The sequence below is a fragment of the Aptenodytes patagonicus genome, chromosome 2 (assembly GCF_965638725.1).
Source record: "Aptenodytes patagonicus chromosome 2, bAptPat1.pri.cur, whole genome shotgun sequence".
NCBI classification, from domain to species: domain Eukaryota; kingdom Metazoa; phylum Chordata; class Aves; order Sphenisciformes; family Spheniscidae; genus Aptenodytes; species Aptenodytes patagonicus.
This window is the reverse complement of record NC_134950.1, coordinates 102148850-102170330: the sequence shown is the minus strand read 5'-3', so window position 1 is coordinate 102170330 and position 21481 is coordinate 102148850. Positions and strand designations below refer to the sequence as shown.

The 21481-nt window shown below is 37.9% G+C and overlaps 1 protein-coding gene across 8 annotated transcripts in view; it reads left to right on the top strand.

The window, feature by feature from the left end:
- Positions 1–21481, top strand: part of KIF13A (kinesin family member 13A) — a 122281-nt gene that overhangs the window by 56813 nt on the left and 43987 nt on the right. For all 8 annotated transcript variants that reach the window (XM_076330612.1, XM_076330606.1, XM_076330608.1 and 5 more), the window contains exons 5-14: positions 6696–6788; positions 7298–7478; positions 8516–8603; positions 9918–10052; positions 10590–10702; positions 15905–16016; positions 16416–16628; positions 18225–18335; positions 19446–19580; positions 20772–20902. In XM_076330612.1, the coding sequence (XP_076186727.1) occupies positions 6696–6788; positions 7298–7478; positions 8516–8603; positions 9918–10052; positions 10590–10702; positions 15905–16016; positions 16416–16628; positions 18225–18335; positions 19446–19580; positions 20772–20902 (1312 nt within the window). The remainder of the gene's footprint in view (positions 1–6695; positions 6789–7297; positions 7479–8515; positions 8604–9917; positions 10053–10589; positions 10703–15904; positions 16017–16415; positions 16629–18224; positions 18336–19445; positions 19581–20771; positions 20903–21481) is intronic.

The following is a 21481-nucleotide window of genomic DNA, read 5'->3' as shown; positions in this document are numbered from 1 at the left end:
ATTATTGCGGTGAAGACCGAATGCTGTGTATTTAGGTTCTAACTCATATTTCAGTAACTCCCTATGCACAAAGCGCTAAACTATCCTCTCCCCCCCACCCCCCATGATTATGGTACAGAAGTAGGCTGTTGGTAGCAGAATTGCTTTTTTAGCAATTTTTTTTCCAGTGAAGTGGAAATTGGGTTCTAAATTCTAAAATGATCCAGCATTATCACTAACATAAGTAGTGAAGATTATTTTCATGTGAGGAAAAACATCTAGAGAGGGCATCTTTACAGCTGTCCTTGTAGGACTGTGTATCTCATGAAGACAGCAGGGAGTCTGGAGCACAGAAGAGGAGTAAGCTCTTTCACAAGACCTTTGTGGAACTGGTGCTTTGGTTTCAGATACTGCAAGAGGTGGAGACTCTTAAACAACTCGATATCCCAGTTTGGAGATTGCAAGATGCAGAACCCCCTCTGAATTGCTCTTAAGACTGAAAATGAAGTGTTTATGGTAAAAGTTTTTTTTGTTTTAATCCAACCAATTAGCAGGTAGAGGAGTGTGTACTGAGGCGGTATGTTTCTGAGCAATTTGTGGCTACGTTGTTCCAAGCAAGGAACTGTTGCAAACCTCTGGGTTTGTGCTGATCATCACATGCTAGCTCCTGGGCCTTTTTTCTGATGATTCAATTCTGAAAGACATAGTTGGGTATTTGGCAAGTATATGAGCCTCTTACCTGAAATGGAAAAAAAAAAAAAAACAAACCAAACCCAAACCAAAAATGGGTCAATGAAATAGATTTTTGAGGAGGGAGGGGAATTTGGTTATAGGACAGAAGAATGAGTTTGCCTTCATCTGGAAAAGGGATGAGCTTTGCCTGGTAGGCTATAGGAGAGGTGTTTTGAGAGTATGCAAAACAGCTTCTTATTACCATTTGTTTCTTGACTTGAATGGGTCAAGAGTCAGTTCATGGATAAGGGCACACCTGCTTGCCTTGAAAAGCTCACAAACACAAATAACAGCTCAGCATTTTGGTGAAGGGGAGGACGCTGAGAAATTCTCAGAGACGAGAACAAAGAATTCTTTTTACAAGCCTAGACAACAGTAAGAGTGTATTGAAGTCTGCAATGAAGTGGATTTTTAAAAGGAAGAAAAGAAACCGTTCAGTTTGGGAAGGATTCAAGAGATGGTATAAGTAACTACAGTAGCACTTTGGCAGGTCCATTCCAAGGACCCCACGCTGTCTTGACTTGACCGTGGAGTTTTCTTAAACTCCCTAAGCTGCATCACATTTGGCCTGAAATTTCAGGTCTGTGTTTCTGCAGGCTGCATTGTCCTGAGAGGCTAAACGCCTGACTTTGGGCTGAGCTATAATTTTATATGAAATATATATATGCTGACTACTGCTCTTCCAGCAGCTGTTTTAAAAGGAAACAAACCAGGCAAGCGGCTTAAAGAACGGTACACTTCTACCCTTGTGAAAGATTGTAAATTGTAAGATCTGAGCAGACAGTAGAGGAGTGTCTGTCTGTTTGTAGTTCAGGCCTACCTATTTAAGCTGTTACGTGAGAGAAGCCTATCCCTGTCTTACTGTTCCCTTGACTATTTTTTTTTTTTTTAGAGGACACTCTACACAGTATGTAGGAGTTAATTTTGTGTCACACAGCTGACACCTGACCTCTACATTTTTTGGGAAACTTAGTTATTCGGTATGATTTTAGCACTGTACGGATCAGGCACTTAAAATGTAGGTGTTGCGGCATCTGATTTGAAGCACTTGAGACCTTTTGGTGGATTAAAGCTTTGAACATTAAAGACTCCAGTGCTTTGTCAATACTGTAGTGTTAGGCTGCAGTAGTTAGATGATGCTAGCTGTTGTGCCTTTAGGTTCTTGTTAAGGTGAACTGTAGGCATCTTTTTTCCAATTTTAGAGAGATTCTTTTGAAACTGTTATCTAGCAGAGCTTTTAATAATTCTGATCTCCGCAGATCAAGTTTTATTTTAACTATTAGATCACGGAATCAACTGCAATTTACTGCTCTCAAGGCTTGCTTATTAAAATCTTCTGGCTTAGAGATTAAGCCGTAAAGAGACTTGACTTTTCAGTGTTGTACATAACAAGTTGTTGTTTGGTTCTAGCTGTTTTTGCTGTGTAAGTGAGGGGGTTTCAGGAACGCCAGTGATGTGTCACAGCGTTGCAGTCATGACCTAGGTGAATGAATCTGTGCTAATATGAGACAATTATCCCTATTTCAGACTGACAAGTTGTTGTGACCTAGAAATACTAGACATCTAAAAACCAGGCACTGAAACTAATTTTTGTTACAGTACATCTTGAATGTGTTTGTCACTAAATGAGCAGACTTTAGGAAAGACAGTAACTGTTAGCTGCCTTTTTAAAAGGGGGTTTTGTTGGAAAGGGTGTGGCCCTTTTTCCTCCCCTCTCTTCTCTTCTGTCTGCTGTCACCAGTCTAGCAAACTAGAGAATGTTTAAACTTTATTTGTAAATAGCTTCATTTTGCAGATTGTGAGAACAGATTCTAGGGTTCCTCTGCAACGTGTAGGTTTCCCTAGGAACACTGTCAAATAGGGTCTCCCGATTGGGGCTTCAGAAACTATAAAGGGATGATTTGGAGGAAGAGAAGGGGAAAGAGCATAGAGATATAAGAGAGAATACTTAAATATCTCATTCTGAAAATGATGTATTCTTGCATGTCAGGATATGTATTTATCTTTCTATTTTCAGGGACTTTTTCTTATCTTACATATTTTCAGAATTTAAATGTTCTAATAATTTATGCTGGCTCAGAGATTCCAGCTAAGATTTTCACATGCAGCTCTGTGGGTAGATAATGTGAAGATTTTATTTTAGAATTGTTAATAATTTAATAGCTACTATTAACATGTGCACTGCAATACTTTGCTACCTTTACTTTGTTTTATATTTTTGCCATTGAAATACCTAGCCATTTCGGTAGGTAGAGAACATGTGAAAAAACTCTTTAGCCTCAAAGTGCCATACTGAACACCCTTGATGCATGGTAATAGCACAAGCATGGCATTTGAAAGTTCCAGGAATATATGTAGGTTAAAAATGTAAATCTGAGAGGAGGATGGGTTTCCTTCAGCTTTCAGGTAAGTCACAGATACCATTTTGAATGCTGAAATCTTCAATATCTTTAGTATGGTTATTGCTAAAAAAGAAATGTTTATTATCTCGGTTTATGTGTTTATGGAAGAATGTCAGAGCGTTTCAGAGTGCTGAATATGTGAAAATATTCAGTCCTAAATGCTGATGGAAAGGTTCTTGGGTTAGTCTCCTGCTGGAAGTGGCCTTCTGAGGAGTTGAGAGTTATTAATTTCATCTTTCTTAGATGTTTCTGCTGTTTGCATCAGGCTTGCAGTTGCGCTTGTCAAAATGCACAGATAATGTCTTGAAGCTATGAAGACAGTTACAGCTGTCCAGTGAAAGTGGAAAAGGTTTTCAAATTGTCTTGACGTTGCTTTCCAGTACTCGGTTTCTTCAGAACCGAGTGGGCATCCAACAGTGTTTCTCAGGTTTTGATTAGCAGAGCATCCCTAACACTGGGTTAACAGGGTTTCCCACCTTGCAGCATTAGGGATGCTGCCATGTGCACGGTAACTAGAGTTATAGAGCATCCAGCAACATTGTCTGATAATCTTTCTCATTGCGTGATTCCAGGTTAACAGTCTTGCTCCTTAAAGTAGAGGAAACGATTATTTAGACTGTGGTCTGCAAGAAAAATTTACCAGACTGCTCCCTTTTCCTCGAAGGAGACAGGAGATCCTAGCCTGTAAGAATTAGCAGCTCGTACACTCATCCTGGGCTCCCTGACAGCCTTGGGTATGCTTTCCCCAGATTGACTGACTGCATGTCCGTCAGTCACCTAAGGCTTGCCCATCTTCTGAGCAGAAGATGAGAGAGGGGACGGGTGTTTCAGTGTCTGGCCTTTAGTTGCCTCTATAAGAGGCTATATGGTCTTAGCCAGCTGGAAGATTGGGAATCCCTGTCTTAAAGACAATAAAGGTCGGTGTAGGGGTAATCTTTCTGTTAACTAAATAAATTTAATTTTTTTTCCTGTATTTCTCCCTTTTTCTGTAAATTAAGTTAGAATCGAGTTAAAACCCCTGCTTACCTCTTTGAACACTAGATATCTGTGGAAGAAAAGTCCTGTAAATACGCAAAAGTATTAATTGCAGGCTGTATAGGTTTATTTAGCAAAACAAAAATGCGGTAGTGTAGACAATGGAACTGCATTACTTCTTTTGACTGTAAGTGCACGTAGACATAATTCTCTGCAATACAGATTTTGTAATCAGTTTGCAAACCCACTAATAAAATTCATGGGGGAAGCGGTAAGATTGCTTAATGAAAAATATCAAAATCTCATGGTTGATATGCTGCTACCCTCAACAGTGTACTACGTTAGCAAATGAATGAAATACCCATAATTGAAGTTTAATATCTTGTGTTCTTTTCTGTGAGTGCACTTAAAAACAAATTTTATTTTCTCCCGTGATAATTTGACTGGTTAGTATAAACATCATTCTTTAATGACCCATTTGTCTATGTTTGTATTGCTGAGCTCTTAAAAACTGTAATAAAACTATCATTTTAGAATTATGTATCAGTCTCTGATTGACTTTCAGCTTTAGTGTTGGCCGTTTGAAAATTAAATCTCTTCTGAAAAAAAAAATCCAGCTTTGCCTGTGAGATTCAAACTGGGTTCCTTTCCTGGTATTTAGCAGTAAGAGGTTCTGTAGGTCATCTTACGGTTATCATGACTGTGCACTCTTTTATAAGATTTTGGTATCTGTTTTTTCTTGGGAAACATGGAGGAGGTTACTGTTTTATTGCTGGTCAGAAGTGAGTAATAAAAGTTTTTTTTCTTTTTCTGACAAATGGTTTTATTCTCCACTCAGAATCATTGTGGAATATATATGCTTTTTTCTCTTAATAATTATACTCAGCTTCAATCTTTGCTTGATTTTGTGTTCTTGTTCAGCAAGATAGTAAGTGGCTCTCTGCCTCTTTGATACTTAGTAACTTCAAAATGGGCCCTCAGCAGCCAGTTGGAAAGCAAATTTTTGTGTATTTTACGTTCTTATTAAAATCTTCCGCTGATAAATTTTCTTCATTCATTCTTTAGTAGTTTAACGTTTTCTATAGCTATTTCCATGTTGTTGAACAGTGCGCTCTCAGCATAGTTATTATAAAATGATCAAATGATCGTAAGTCGAATGAGAATTGAATGAATGTGCATGGGGAAGGAGATGGCGTTATTCCAGAGTACAGCAGGTTCTCCTCTGGTTTTAATTCCTGTATTTGACATTTCTGAACTGTGTTAATCCAAGGAGCAGTACCACTTTGGAATTTTAGAAGTTCAACTGGAAAGATACACAAAGACCATTTGATAGGGCATTGCTGCACTAGTTCTTCCTTTACAGCAGAAGAGAAATTAGGTTAAAGGAAAATAAAAGTAACGTAGTACTTTTTAGTCCTATTTACATGCCTGTAAACCATTCCACAATCATTCCACAGGTTGTTCTGCAGGAATTTTCTGGGCTACCAATTATTCAAGGATCATAGAGTGTAAATATTCTCATGCAGTATATAAATGTATAGCTAGATTTTTTTTTAATGCCAGTATGTTCTATTTTGAGAATTATGGAAGTCACTATTGCATGCGCTGTACAAAATAATTTCTTGTAACTGACAACTGCTGAAACTAACTTACCTAAATGAGAGATGCAGCTGATCACAGCTGTTCAGAAACTCACCAGGCAGTGAATGCAAGTTTAAAAGCAAACACCAGAAGGTGTATAAATGCTGTCCTTAGCTCAGCTCTGCTTGGTTTGGGTGTACACACAGCTGGTGTAATTCTCTGATCAGAACTCAGAGCAGACAACCCATTGACCTTCTTCATGGTGTACAAATTCTGGGCTTTCCTATTAAAAAAACCCCAACCACTATGCCCAGTTTCATCTTCTACATCTAAAAGATTGAAGCGCGTCTAAAATCTGCATGGCACAGGGAGACAATTTTCAGACTATGAAATTCTGCAGCTGATGTTTCAAACTATGGATTTGCCAGAATATATCCTCAAACAGCTCTGTTGAAGTCTCGCAGCCTCCTAATATGCATTTCCTGCCTGAATATCATCAGAATGCTTTTATCTTGGTTCCAGCATCACCTTGCCACGGGGTGAATCATAATAGCTTGCAGTGAAACTTGAGGCCAGTTCCCAAGAGAACAACTACTATTATTTCTAGGATGATATTTGTTGTACCTCTAATATCCTAGTTCGCTAATGGGTTTCATTGCAATTCTGTTACAGAACTCTTTTGGGTATAGTTTGTGATTAAAGAATGTATATTAATTGCAAAATTTACACTTAGATGTCTAAATTTTGTATTATTTATGTTATTTTCTAAGCATTCAACTTATATGACACCTTTCGAAGAACTGCTCCCTTCACAGGAAAATCAGCAATATATTTAAACACAGAGGCAGCTGTTACACTAGTTCCAGGCAACAGTTTTGAACTTGTCACTCAGTTGTACATGAAATCATTTGTTTGTTCATCAGTGCACTCAATAGTAAAAAATAATTTGCAAACCTTTTTCTTGTTTTCAGTATATTTTAGTCTCTTACTCAGTTTAAAATAAATGTAAAAATAATTATTTTCTAGGTCAAGAAGTGGTGTTCCAGTGCCTTGGAGAAGGAATTCTAGAAAAGGCCTTTCAGGGATATAATGCTTGTATTTTTGCCTATGGACAGACAGGTGAGTCTCCTGTGCTAAAGAGGAGAACGCTTTTTGTGCACATGGAAAGTGGGAAGAACAAAACATAAATATTAAGCTAGATAATATTTAAAAATTGTATTTTGAAATATCATAATGTTAAATGTCAAACTTTTAGCACAGCCAGTGCTAAATGTGAAGTTCTTACAGCGGCTCTGTAAGTACATTCCTGGTTACTACCTGTTGGGGCCGCTTTCAAAGCCTGAAAAGAGTAGTTCATACCAAAGGCTTATTCAGTCTTTTGTGTTTGAATGTGTTCAAAGGGGTCCCAAGTAATGACCCCACTGAAAGAAACCTTGAAGATAATTTCTCTTTTGTTTACCTGTACCCTGTAGTCCAAAGAACAAACTGTCTGTCTGGAATAGCATGTCATGTTGTTCTGATATGAGCTTCTGGAAGAATAAAAAGAGAATTAAAATATGTGCTTCATGAACAAATGAGTAGCTCAGAAACTACATTCTAAACCATTTTCTTCTCCTTTTTTCCTTTAGGTTCGGGAAAATCCTTTTCAATGATGGGCAATGCAGAGCAGCTGGGTCTGATCCCACGGCTCTGTTGTGCTTTATTTCAGAGAATCGCTGTGGAAGAAAATGAATCTCATACTTTTAAAGTCGAAGTGTCCTATATGGAAATCTACAACGAGAAAGTCAGAGATCTGCTTGACCCAAAAGGGTGAGTAGCTTCACTCTCCCCCACAGCCTTCCTTATTTTTGTCTGAAACTATAAAAGTAGAGATAGCTTTTGGAAGTCCATGAGAAGGTTTTTTCAGAATGTGTGTTTATACGACTTCCTTAGAAAGGATTAGATACCAAACACCAGAAGGAAGAGAATATCTATGTAAAGCTTGTATATGAAGTAGTAACTGGCGTGGATCAATTTAAATATTAGGATACCATCATAATGATGCAAACAAATACTGTATGAAGTAGTTTACCACCAGAAAGCAAGACTATGTACAAGTAAATTCTGGGGTATTTTTGCCGTATGATCCAGACCATATTCAGGTATGAATTTTCATCAACTAGGAGGAGCGTGAAGCTTATTTACAACTTAGTTCTCCTGGTTTAGACGTTGAACTTTTTGAATGTGGAAGGGTAACACCTCAGAATATACTCATGGCACTCTTTCTTCCGTTTTGTCTACACAAAAGTACTGGTTAGGCTCTCTGGCTTGGAGATGACTAGACAAGAGGTAGTTTGATAGGTTTGTTTCAGCTGAGCATTGATATGTGGTATATATTTTGATTCTTGAACATAATTGCACTAGGTGAAGAAGTATGCAAGTCAGTTAAAAAGGTAGATTAGAGACTTACGTGATATATGTCAATGAACATATGGAAAATGCAAGAAGAATTGATGCTTTAGCAAATTGCTGGGGAGAGGGGGGAGGATTTTTGTTTTCCTTTTTTGTCAGCATTCTGTCTGCCAAATAAGGCATTTCAGGTTTTGTTCCCTCCACAAATACTGGGGTGGGAGGATGCATTAAAAATAATTCATGTATATAGATTAAAACTGGTTAGATTAATTTGAGTCTTTATTGTTGATTTGAGTTAAAAACAATTTTGGAAGACTTTTTTCCTCCTGTTACAATTAAAAGACATAAATTGACTTCTGCTATATAGAAGATTCTTATAATTTCATACTATAATTTTTGTTTTTCAATAAAGTTCACACTAGTGGGCTGTGCATAAAGTCTACTTTATTCCACAGGAGTCGGCAGTCCCTTAAGGTTCGAGAGCACAAAGTGTTGGGACCGTACGTAGATGGCCTGTCTCAGCTGGCTGTTACGAACTTCGAGGTAAATCTAAACCAATGACAACTTTATAGATAACACCTGTGTACATAAGCAATAGGAATCTTAAAAGAGATAAACTAGTGTCTGTCCGAACATTTTGATTCTTGAGTGTTTATGGTCTCTGGCAATTGCAAAGATCTTCTCTAATGCTTCAGGAGTTATTTATTTCATGTAAAAGCATTGGATTTGCCTTTACGTTGGTTTAAAAATATAATAGTGGTATCTCTTTATTTTGCAGTTTTCAATGCATATAGTATATACCAAGAACACAATGTTTCCTTGACACAGGAAATATGAGGCTTCCAAAATACGAATATTAGTCTTAGAGCATGAATTTCTTTGATTTTGTTGTTGAATACGACCTCTTATTTTATACAGGTATATTGCATGAGGAGCTACAACATGGCTTATATAATTCATAATTTAAATCATGACAGCATCTGAGCCCGCTTCAGTTAGCAAAACACATTCAAATAAATCAGTATTGTAGAAGCCAATGAACTACTATAGCTACAATGGAAATAATTAAAGCGGTGCAGTTGTATGAATTGCGTAGGCCTTTCTTTTTATGAGGAAGCTGATTTGAAAATGTTTTTTAAAAAAAAGTTCATTCTTTGTGTAATATGTGGGAACCATTTTGCTTTTTTATGGGGATTTTTGTTTTTCTGAAGCATCTGTGCATATTATGGAGTTAAAAAAAACCTGCTTTTGCAGCTTTTATGGTGAATTGCCTACTTTGAAAGCTCACCTTTGTTAAAATGCTCGGAAATTTTGTTCATACCTAGTTTTTGGCTGATGACTTTTATGAAACTGTCTTGGAAGACTCAGCAAGTACATATAGAGACTCGGCATAGTCGTCTTTGTTTTCACGTATGTGGGGAAGGTACAGGCTCCAAGTGAGGTAACCCTTCGAGCCAATTAAGTGAAGATAGTATTAGTGCAATTCAGTAAAGAGATGCATTGTGTTCACTTGTGTAAGTAGATCTGTGCTGGCCTGATTACTGGCATTAAACAATATGATTTGTAATGTGGATGTTGCCAGCATACTTCAGCAGCAGATAAGGAGAAGGTGCATTGAACGTAGTTGCTGGGCTTTTAAGCCCAGCACTTAAAACAGGGATGTGATTTCACGTCGTTCTGTGGAATTACATACCCTCTGTACCAATACATCTCAAAATGTGCAAAGACTTTTCTCATTACTTCTACCTTCTTCCTCTCTCCTACACATACACACCCTTCCATCTAGATGGGGATTTTGTTCAGCAAGCACAATACTTGCTTTTATCCTAGCATCATTTTTTACTCTTTTTGCTCTAGGATATTGAGTCACTGATGTCAGAGGGAAACAAATCACGAACAGTTGCTGCAACCAACATGAATGAAGAAAGCAGCCGCTCTCATGCTGTATTCAACATTATAGTGACTCAGACACTTTATGACCTGCATTCTGGTGTATGTATTTCTGTTGATTAATTTATGAAGTTCTGGTGAATTCTTCTTCCTTCCTCTTCCACGTACATTATCTGTTTAGCTGTGCTTCTACCTTTAATGCCATGGGGTCCAGTAATCAAAGTAATATTGGCAAGACTGTAAGATTGAGAGAACCCTGGAAGAGTGAGGAAGCACACCAGATAAAGCAAACAGTTGGATCACTTTTTAAGATTATATTGCCACCATGAAACCTGTTTTAAGTCTTAACTGTTGCTGAAGTTGATACATTTTAATGGCCTACTCTGCCAGTAAGGTTATTGATGTTACCACACTGCTGGTTCTGGTTCATTACTGCTTCAGCCCTTTACTATAAAATACATGAGTGACTCTTAAAGAGCTATAAAAACTCTGACAATTCCTTCTTCTCTCATATCTTGAATTTGATACTTTAACCTACATTATTATGAAGAACAGTGTTCTGTAGTGCCAGTGTCAGACATGTTAGCACTTTGTGCCGTTGTTTCTTAGCTGTTGTTCTTCCATGTCCCATCTGCGTAGAATTCTGGAGAGAAGGTCAGCAAGGTCAGCCTGGTGGATTTGGCTGGGAGCGAGAGAGTGTCCAAAACGGGAGCTGCAGGAGAACGCCTGAAGGAAGGCAGCAACATAAACAAGTAAGACATTGGCATATGCAGGTTGCAAAGCTTAATCTTTTAAGAATGACTGTTGTTTCCTTGGCCTCTTCTCTTGGTGTGCTTGTCACAAGTTAGTTCAAATAATAGACCTCGTCAGAAGCAGTTTGATATGGCTCTTTCAGCTGCTCTGTGCTAAATACCATGTGTTTTTTTTACATTGGCGTAGGGACCCTGATTCATACTTGACTCGGATGAGGGCTGTATGAATTTTATCCGGAAAAAGTGACAGCAGCGCTCTTTAATTAAGCGTATACCTGTTGTGATTCATTTATACACCCTGTCCCCAGGCTCATGTGTTTGTCTCATCATCTGCTCAAGGAAGAATGCAAAGTTGCAGAGTTGAATGGCTTTGTTCCAACATGTATTAAAATACGTAAGAGCATAATTCACAGTTTAAGAAAACCAGATCAGAATGAAGCTGTGTTAGTTTAGCATTGCCTTGGGCATTTGTACTCAAGCAATGACAAGTTTCAAGGCACTTTTTTACTGTAATTACTGTGTTATTGCCCAAAAGCAAGAATTTAGCACATTATTACCGCTGTCTTAAATATACCAATTTTCCTGGGAAAGAAAGAGTTTAACTGTTACATTAAATTGAAAAAGCAGTAGCTTTTAATTTTAAAATGTTACAAAATGTTTTGGTATTTTAAGTTAACAATGACAGCACAAAGTGTGTTTGAACAGCATTCATGCTTAAAATGATTTTAAATTACCTCTTTTTAGAGTTTGAACGGTTGCTCTTTTTAGCTTAATTTCTATCCTACTTTGTGTTTAATGCATCATATTGGTAGCCATGCTGGCATAGTCCTTGTGAAACAAAATGATGTGGCTCTGTTTGCCTAATGGCAGGTATTGTACCTTTATGCCACAGGTTACTAGTTAAATTCAGATTGGTTTTACAAGAAACTGTATTTGTATTTTGCATAAACAAAGGTGAGATTAAATGTTTCTTTCTAATTCTTGGGGAAGAATTCAAATGCCAACTCTCCCAACAGCTATTAACAAATTGCAAGTGTAGCTATAGATAACAGAAAGACTTCCCCTTTTTTTTCTATTAGGATGCTTACTCAGTGTTAAGCTTTTAGGGCATTGATGCAGTAAGGGAAGGTTGTTTTGCCCATGCTGAACCTCTTTAACAATACAGGACTTCAGAAGCAAGCACCAAACTTTTCTGTAAAAGATATTTTAAAAACAAAAGTGGACAGCTCTACGTTTTCCCATCAGTTAAATTTTTATATGGTATAAATCTGTATTACTTAATCCATTCATTAAGCCTTCTCTATTTGCAATCTCTTTTGGAACTGATAGGCAAGAGAATTCTTAGTGCTGTGCTTGGTGTCTTCTGTTAGACTTTTGCTGTTACTTGGAGCTTTAATGAAGTCTGACTTTTACTGGAAGTCTCAGAATTGGTATACGTGTTTTAATAGACTAGTTCTTCAGAGAACATTGTGTATGATCTTCTTTTGGGTGTGATGCACCTTACTTATTAGGGAAAGGCAATAATCTTTTCTGGAGTAATACAGAATACTTAAACCATACACTTTACTATGTTGGCTCCTTTTTAAATTATTTTTTTATTCTTTTATGAAAAAGCAGTAACTTAGATTAGTACCATGTGCTATGTTTAACGAGATCAAAAATAGAGCTGCTGAAATTACCTGGCAAATAAATTTGCTTCTTGTGCTGTGTTTTGTTGCCTCGAAGAAGAATGTGGAAATGACATACCTGTTTATGTATTCACAAGACAGGGAAAATGTACCCTCAGCTGTGCATACCAAAACTGCGTAGTGTGACGTTCAGCCAGCCTCAGCAGGTTTCTCTGCTCTTCGTTTTCTGCATGAAACCTGGCTAGGGCTCTGGCAGCTGCTGCTTCCGTCCCACAACTCATCCTGTTGTAAACACTCTTTCCTATCTTGGGACAGCATGTTGCAGAGGGGAGGCGATGGATTGCTCTCCCACTTACTGAAACAACAGAGAGTTGTGTCATTTTGTTAATATCTTCATAAAGTTGTAATAAAGATTACTTCTGTTTTTTCTCAGAGCTGATGCAGAGTTGCCTTGGTGAAGGTGCTGGGTGTCTGCTTTTTATTACTGAGGTTTTTGGGGGACTTGCCATACCTCATAGGAAAGCTGGATGTGCTTGTTCCTCCCCGGGATGTGCTAGTTCCCATACTGAGCATAGAAAGGCAGGTGCTTAACAACTCTTTGTGGTGTAGTCAAAGAATTTCTAGAATACAATAGTAGGAGGAAGCAGAATAAACAAGCTGTCAATTAGTGGCTAAGAAAAATACTTTCTGTGAACAGTCTGCAATTTTAACTCTGATTAGTAAAATCATAGCTGTCATTTTAACTTGAGGATGCAAAAAGAAGCCTTTAAAATGTAAGCGGAGGAGGGAAGGAATGGGTTGGGACAGGTCTGGCTCCAAGCTGATTTTAGGGAGTTTTTTTCGTATTCAGAGTTAACTGATAGAAAGGTGGATTCTGCTCATTGAAGAACTTGGTTGTAAATTGTATAGAAGTAGCTTGAATGGGTGTCATTTAGGGATAGAGTTGTTCCCTGCGGTGAGGAAGCACCACTTCCCTTCGAATGCCGCTGACTCAGGCCCGTGGTGGGAGTGTGAGAGCTTCCCGTTGCCCACTAGCAAGGGCAGCCTGGTCGTGCCTGAGGAATAGGGACAAGGAAAACAAAGAGTGCAGAAATGGCACTTTCACATGCTCTTGCACCACATAAGTTCACTTTGCTGCTTCTGTAACTGCCTCGGTCTGCCGTGCGCTGCGGGCTTAGGCCTTCTGGTTGATTCATTATATAAGTATTGTGAGATAGGATCAAAGTAGTGACAGATCTCTGATGCATCATTTAGCATGAAGCAATGCAGCCGATGAGTCCTGTAATTAGTTTGGGCAGCCATTTCTTTTACTGCTTTCCTTAAAGTCTTTAAACAGCGTTGTATTATGAAATCTCAAGCAGAATACATAAATGACTCCAGTTTGGCTTTTACTGCAGGTGTTAACAGTTAGTTTAAAATAAAATCAGTATTTATAAGGAGCAGAAATATTATCACATCTTTTTAATCCTGTGTTAATAAACTGTAGCTTATAATTTCCTGCTTATTAAAATGCAGTGCCCATAACTCAAAATTGGTGTTGCAGCCCTGTTGTGAAATAGTTTTCAGTGACAGGCCTTTTTGAATCCCTGTTCTTCCTATCTCCCTTCTGACTGACGTTTTCTTCCCCCTCCCTCAGTTTTTGGCTTCGGTTTTCATGTTTTCCGTCATTTAAAGAAGGAAGGAGGAATAGGAGGAAAATAGGCTAGGGTGATTTTTTAACTTTACGCTCCTTGAAGGTGGACTCCGTTGGGAGTATGCTGGTGGTGCTTTTCAGTTGTGCTGTAGGAGGTTGCTACGGAGCAGTATACAGCATCCTACTGTTTGTTCTCGCATGTTTAGCATGCTGTCACCTCTGTCGGTGGAGACCGGAGATTGGAGGCAAGAACCAATTCTCCCTCCCCCATCCTCCCCCCACAAGCTTTCAGAGGTTGTTAGGCTTTTGTTTAGGTCACAAACTAAAGCCAACGGTCCTTTTTGCTGTGAATTTTTCAGAGGTGAATTGGAAATTTATCCCACAGACAAATTTTCCCAAGAGAGCACTCTATTTTGTGATCAAATTGCCTAGCCTCTTGTTAAATTTCTTTTCCTTTTAATTTTGCTTTCAGGTCTATGCTATATCTTCATACCACTTTGTGCTATACGCAATATGGGACATCTTTTGTGACGCATGTAATGATTCTTGTTACCTTACCCTCAGATGTATCCTTGAAATATTCTTCTGCAACGTTTTTGTCATTTTCTAAATGTTATTTCTGAACCACTGGTAGTTCCAAGCAGCACTAAGGCTCTGTTACAAATATTGTGCAAACGCTGCCTATCAGCTAAAATAGTACTACTACTTTGAAAAGAAAGCTCAAAAGGACAGAGTGGAACAGTACAAATAAAGATTTATTTGACTATCTAATTGCAATGCTGCTGAAGTTTTCCTTGGTAGTTATAAAGAGTAGCTGGATAATTGGGCATGTGTATGACAGACCAGTATGCTCTTGGGCTTCAGCACCGTCTGTTTTAAAACCCTTTAGGCATCTGTTTAATGTTCCCAGGCTCCTGAACCAGCTCATTATCTTAAACATACTCACCCCAAGAGCCCCAATGTCACTTAAAATTTGCACAGGGTTGTATAACAATTGGATAACACAATGCACATATGCTTTGCACAGATTGCTAATACAGTTACCCCTGTTGGTAGAAGTGGTACATGTACCAAAATGAATGAGTTATCTGTATTTTCTTCATGATTCCAGAGTGGTGTTTGGGATGTGGCTGTGTGCTAAGCAATTTGGGGGCTTTTCTCTTTCATGCTTGTGCAACATTTTTGTAACTGGGAGATTGTTTGGTCTGTTCCCCCCACAAGAAGCTGGTGAGGCTCCATCTCAATTATAAGTCAACCTATTTGTCAAGGGACCTCCTAATCAGTACCTTCTGATGAGCAGTCTTCCATTGTCATGTGATGGCTGATAAGTTACTGGTTCACCAGGCAGACTAGTTCTCCTGGGCCATAGCTGGCTTTGTCTTGAAGGTGCCTCCTTATGGCTAATGAATTGTTCAGTTTTAGTCTGTTGTTGAGCCAGTGCTCTTAAAACATTGTTTCTAGATACAGGGGATTCTTGCTGTGCTGCCAACACTGACTCCTAACAGTGTCATGAGGCAGTGTCCAAGATAGAAAGACTTTTAGTCTCTGAGAAAAGGTAGATGTCTAATCAAAGGCAGTCATTCTCCACGTACTGAAGCAGGCTGCTTTGCACTTTTCAAACTATTTAAAATACCTGAATATTTCAACTTAATCTTCCTGGAACTTGGTCTTAGTACCAGATGAGATGAGACACTGTAGATATAATTTTTTTTCTTCCAAATATGTAACTTCAGTAAAAACATTGCCCTTTTTGGAGCAAGGCAATGGGCGAGCTGATCTCCTGTGGTCATTTCCAACTTAAATTATTCTGATATTTTAAAAATTGGATGTGAACTTCTGCAGAGCATAAATTAAACTCTTCAGCAGATCCCCTTTTCTGTGTTTTATTAAATCTACATTTGGAATATGTGTTAAAGTTGTTCTACTGTGTTGCATTTATAGATCACTTTCAACGCTGGGCTTGGTTATATCATCACTTGCTGACCAAGCAGCAGGGAAGGGGAAAAACAAGTTTGTGCCTTACAGAGACTCTGTACTCACTTGGCTTCTCAAGGTAATTAATGTTTTCCATTCACCCTGTTCATAAGATGTTGGCTTAATAGTTTGTCGGATCATTGTAGCATACCTCTGTGTACGTGGACTTCTCATCTTTTTTTTTTTTTTTTTAAAGAAATGAGCTAAGGAGCTCTCAAGGCTATAAGTTGTTCCAAATAATATGGACAGCTAAGTGTATCTTGTGTTAATTCTATGTAAAGTCCTATTTGGCTATTTTCAGTTATAGTGGAATCAAAGCTGGTGGAGGTGGCTGGAATTGTTCACGGATCATGTTTGCATCCAGAGTACCTTTCAGTGTTTAAATAGTAACCTTTGTATTTTAAGTATCTTTGTAAAGACATTGTGTAGTCTCAGAAGAATTTTTAACTGTCAAACTTTCTGTGGATGCACTCTACAGGACAACTTGGGAGGAAACAGCCAAACTGCCATGATAGCCACAATTAGTCCAGCAGCAGACAACTATGAAGAAACACTCTCTACTCTGAGATATGCAGACAGAGCCAAAAGGATAGTTAATCATGCTGTGGTGAATGAAGATCCAAATGCTAGGGTCATCAGAGAATTACGTGAAGAAGTTGAAAAACTGAAAGAACAGCTCTCACAAGCTGAGGTAACATTATTCACAGTACAATGTAAACTGAGTTTCCCAAGGAAATGTTAAACTCTGGCTGGAAGACTAGCTTTCTTATTAAGTCTTACAAAATGAGAAAAGGAAGTGTCTTGCACTTTTTTTTTTAAATAATTAACCTTGTTTCCTGAAATAAATCCAACATAACGTTCGCTTATTTCTAATAACTTTTAAATGAGGACAACATTGTCCTGATGGTGACCCTTGTCAGAATAGACTGTTCGTGAAGAACTTCATGTCAAGCAATAATTGATGCGGCACAGATAAGAGCTAGAGTACAACTTCATTCTGTAGACTTACTAGCAGAATTTTTTTTTTGCATTGATGGACTATATAATTTTATGACATCAAATGGAAAAGTGTGAAAAGCCGTAAATCTGGTATTGGACCACAAAATATGTGGGACGTTTCTCTCCTTGACATTTGTGAAAATCTGTAAAAAATTGTCAAAACTGCAACACCGAAACCATCAGCAATTTGCTTTACTGCCTTAACAGTTAACACTGTGAGATTGCTGCTTATCTTAGATTTATACTTCTAATTGGAGAGTAAAGTATCAGGGTAGGATAGTTTACTTGGTGATATCTGAAGAAATTAGGCACTGTACTGTAGGAAAATATTTTTGATCTTTTTAGGCAAGACACAAAATACTGGTGGAAAAAGAACAGAAGTGTGTCTGAAGGTAAATTTGTGTGGTGTTTAAACTTCACATTCATTTAAGGAATAATGTTCCTTGTATGAACAGTTCCTTACAGGCTGAAATGGGAAAATCTGCTTTAAGAAAAAGGAGCCATTCACTTTTTTCGTAAATAAAAATCTGTTTTAATCCCATATTTTAAATCAGAAAATATTATTGTAGCATGTTCTTAATTATGTTGGCAGACTGTGACTGAACACAATCAGTAGGATGGTGTCCAAAGTCTTACTAATTTTTTTTTTAAAAAGTTTTTTCTCTTACACGTTCTGTTAAAAACAGTTATATAGAGTTATAGGCCAGCCTGTTGAATTGTTACTTGGGACTGGATGTATTCAAACCCTTTGCTTTTGTTTCTTATTGTGAAATGAGAAGCCTGTGTTAGCTCCAGAGCATGCCTTCCTTCGAAGGTAGTCAACATGGTCAGTCTGAAAGCTTTAATGCAACTCTAGGAACACTTACGAAACCAAGATAGAATGGAAGGCTCATTTTCGAGAGGAATTTGTATTTGAAACTACTGTTGGGAGAAAGACTTCACAGTTGAACTTCAGACAGCTAAGACTTAAAGTTTTTAAATATTCAGATATTTTTATATAGACACTGAAGCTTGAGTGGCCAGGCCCAGAGATTTTGTTGGCTTCATTAGCCTCTGGAGCTATGTCGATCTTCAGCTATTTCAGATCTGGACTCATTATAGGTTGATTCTGTCCTCTTCCTTTGCAAATCACCTGTTTCTTCATCTTCTGCCATGAAAAACCTGGGGATATAGTTGAAATCTGTACTTGTTGCATTTCATATTATGTTGCTGTGTTCAGTTTCCTTGTGCAAGTAGACATTGCAGTGGGAAGAGTAGCTGAAGGTTTTTGCTAATTTCTATCTTTCAGGCCATGAAGGCACCGGAACTGAAGGAAAAACTGGAAGAATCTGAAAAACTAATAAAAGAGCTAACAGTCACCTGGGAAGAAAAGCTAAGGAAAACGGAAGAAATCGCACAGGTATTTCAGAAATTTTGAGGAGGAAAGGCCAGATACTCATATAGTGCAAGTCAGCTGAATTTCATGAGCTTGAGTGAACTGTGCTGTCTTCCCCACCAGCTATTTAGAATTCCTCTGGATTTTTGTCTTTTCCCCTGTTTTCTGGTTTGTTTTTTTTAAAGTCTAAATTTCATTAGAATAAATGTAGCTGTGTCATGATATCATTGATAAAAGCCAATACTTGATTTTAAAATAAAACATCAAAATATGTTTGGGCAGCTCATATATTTATAAGACCACAGTGGGATCTTGGATGTGTTTCCCTTAAAGTGACTAAGAAAATGAAGAATTACAGAAGAATCAGAATTTTGGGCAGTATTTGTTGCTTTTGCTTTTAGTGACTTCTTAACCAGAGAAGGAAAATGTGTACGTGTATTCACTAATGTTTGTTCATTATTATTGTATTTAAAATGACTTCTGGGTTCCAGTGTACTTTTCTATCATTTCCATCTATAGCTTGGAGAACGAGTATTGTTGGTTTTCCTTTCCAGTCCTAATGTTTGAGAAGCATGCTTCGGTGTAACCACTGTTTAAATAATAAAAAAAGAAAGGTGGGGGGGAAAACCAAACCCAACCAGCCAAACAAAAAACCCCAAACTGTAGCAAAGCAAAAGACGTGTGATCGAGTAGATGCTTTAGCTGAATTAATAAGAACACTGCAAAAGAAGAAACCTAAACTGTGGCATGCTATTTTCTAAATTATCTATGGCTATGATTATCTTTGAAATAATTGCAACTGAGACTAGTTTTTAACTAACGTAGAGGTTCAAAGCCACATTGTGTTACTTATGAGTAGCTCTAATAAAATCAGTAGGGCTGCTTAGGTAAGTAGGTGCTGCTTTGGGGAAGGAGGTGTTTTACTCACAAACTTTTTATTGTTTGTGAGTAAAAATAAATTCTGTTAAACATATGGTACTTGACCAATGTCTTAAGTTCTGTTTCTGGTAGCAATACACAGAATGAATGTTCAGCATGCGCATCTTCACCTTTAGTTGCTCTGCTTTCATTTACTTGCTATACTTGTCTCTACATATTGCAGCAGGCAAGATTAACCTATTTTTGTGCTTGCAGGAGAGGCAAAGACAGCTAGAGAGCATGGGAATTTCCCTTGAGTCTTCAGGTATCAAGGTTGGGGATGACAAGTGTTACCTGGTGAACCTGAATGCAGACCCTGCGCTCAATGAGCTTTTGGTTTACTATTTAAAGGTAAGAATGTGAACAGGGTGTTTACACAGAATGAAAGGACACTTGTTTATTATTTTGAATATCTGTCTCAATTTGTTATTCAGAGTGTATCTAGATTTTTTTTTTTTAAGACTAGTTGCAGCAAAATAGGATAGGCCTCCTCCTACTGTTTAGGCTTTTGTTCTCCCTTTGCAGTTCAGCTTCATTGTTTTCCTAATTGATCTCCTGATTGTCAACAGTGGGAGAAGTGCTCCCTGTGTGCCAGTGTTGCGATAAATTCTAGGTTTTCCAGACAGGATGTGAATAGAATTGCCTTTTGGACTGAACTTGAAGTGAGAGCCTTGTGTCAGATGCTTCTTTTTGTTAGTGAACTGAGGATTGCTTTAAATATTCAATGAGTTAATCATAAAGAGATGATGTTTAGTAGGAATCAGTAAGAGTAAACATAGTCTTTGACAGAAAAGCATAAGAAAAAGAGAAGGGAGGGGGAAAGCACTGTTAAAATTTACAGAAATGTATTTTCCTAGTACCACTAGCTTTCATACCATTCTGTTCAGCATAGTCTCGTGTCAGAGTGAAATAGTGTCAAATACAAACCTAGTAAGTTTGTAAGGAAATGTGAGCTCCTTGTCAATAAGATATGAAAGAGTATCCTGTCTATTTTTATAGTTGTGCTTTAGTGGCTGAGATAGGGCTTCTGTATTTTGAAATAAAGCACAACTTCTCTAACAACAGCAAAGTAAAGTATTTCAGCAGAATTTACAATACAACTTGAAATTATGTAGAGATTAGTATGTTTAGTTGATTGCTGTATAGCTGTTTTCTGAAAAGCAGTCAACTCTGCACCTTGTTTTACTATCCATGTTGCCCTCTGTTATATATGCCTATATGACATGGCTGGTTTTCTTCACTATTTGCATTTATTGCTTGCATACAAGCATGGTCTGAGGATATTTTAAAATCAGAATTTGTGTGTCAACTGCTTTATTTTGCTTTATCTAAAACTGTATGAAGATAAAGTGGAGAGCAGAAGAACAGTTTGTGTGTGACCTTTACAGTCTTCAAATCTGCTGTGGCACCATTTCTGCTCTATAGAAGTGCTTAGCAAAGGAGAGCACGTAGATTGTGCAGTCTCAGTGCTTCAGCTAATATTTTCTTAGTTATCTAAACAGTGATAGTTTGCTTGTCTCTTAGTAACAGCTTATTTTCTAGGATCACACAAGAGTTGGGGCAGATACCTCTCAGGATATACAGCTCTTTGGTATAGGAATCCAACCAGAACACTGTGAGATTGATATTGCTTTAGATGGAGAAGTTACACTCACACCAAAAGAAAATGCAAGGTAAGGAAGATCAGCAGCACTTTCCAGTGAAGTATTTGCTTTTCTTTACCAGAAGATAACTTGCATGCATTTTTATTTTACATAGTCAGAAGTATCTTACATTCTGATCAATGAGTAGCTTCAGTATAGGTGACTTAAATGGATACTTAGAAGTGAAATTCAGCAATAAAGCTGAGATTTCCCCACATGTGTACACACCCACCCCCTCTGCAGCATAACAGGCTATCAGTGGTTTGGCTCAGAATAAACCGTCGCAAGAAGGTATTCAGTAGGAATGAGGGACCATTGCTTGTCTGTATCTTGGGTGGTAAGAGGATCACTGAGACACTGCTGGCTATCCTGACCCGTGCAGTGGGACAATAGACTATCTTGATGGGGGAGGATAAATTGTGCCTCGTGAGTAGTTCCTGTTGTAAAGCTCAGTATTTTGTGAGAAAGAGGTGTTTTAAAGATCTGAAGATCTTTAAATTCTTTTCCAAATCTTTAATTACTGTTGTGTCTAGTAAATGTGCAGTGTGAAGTCATGTTTCTCCTTTTGTTTCTACTTCCATATTTTAATTATTTTTCATTTTGGGGGCA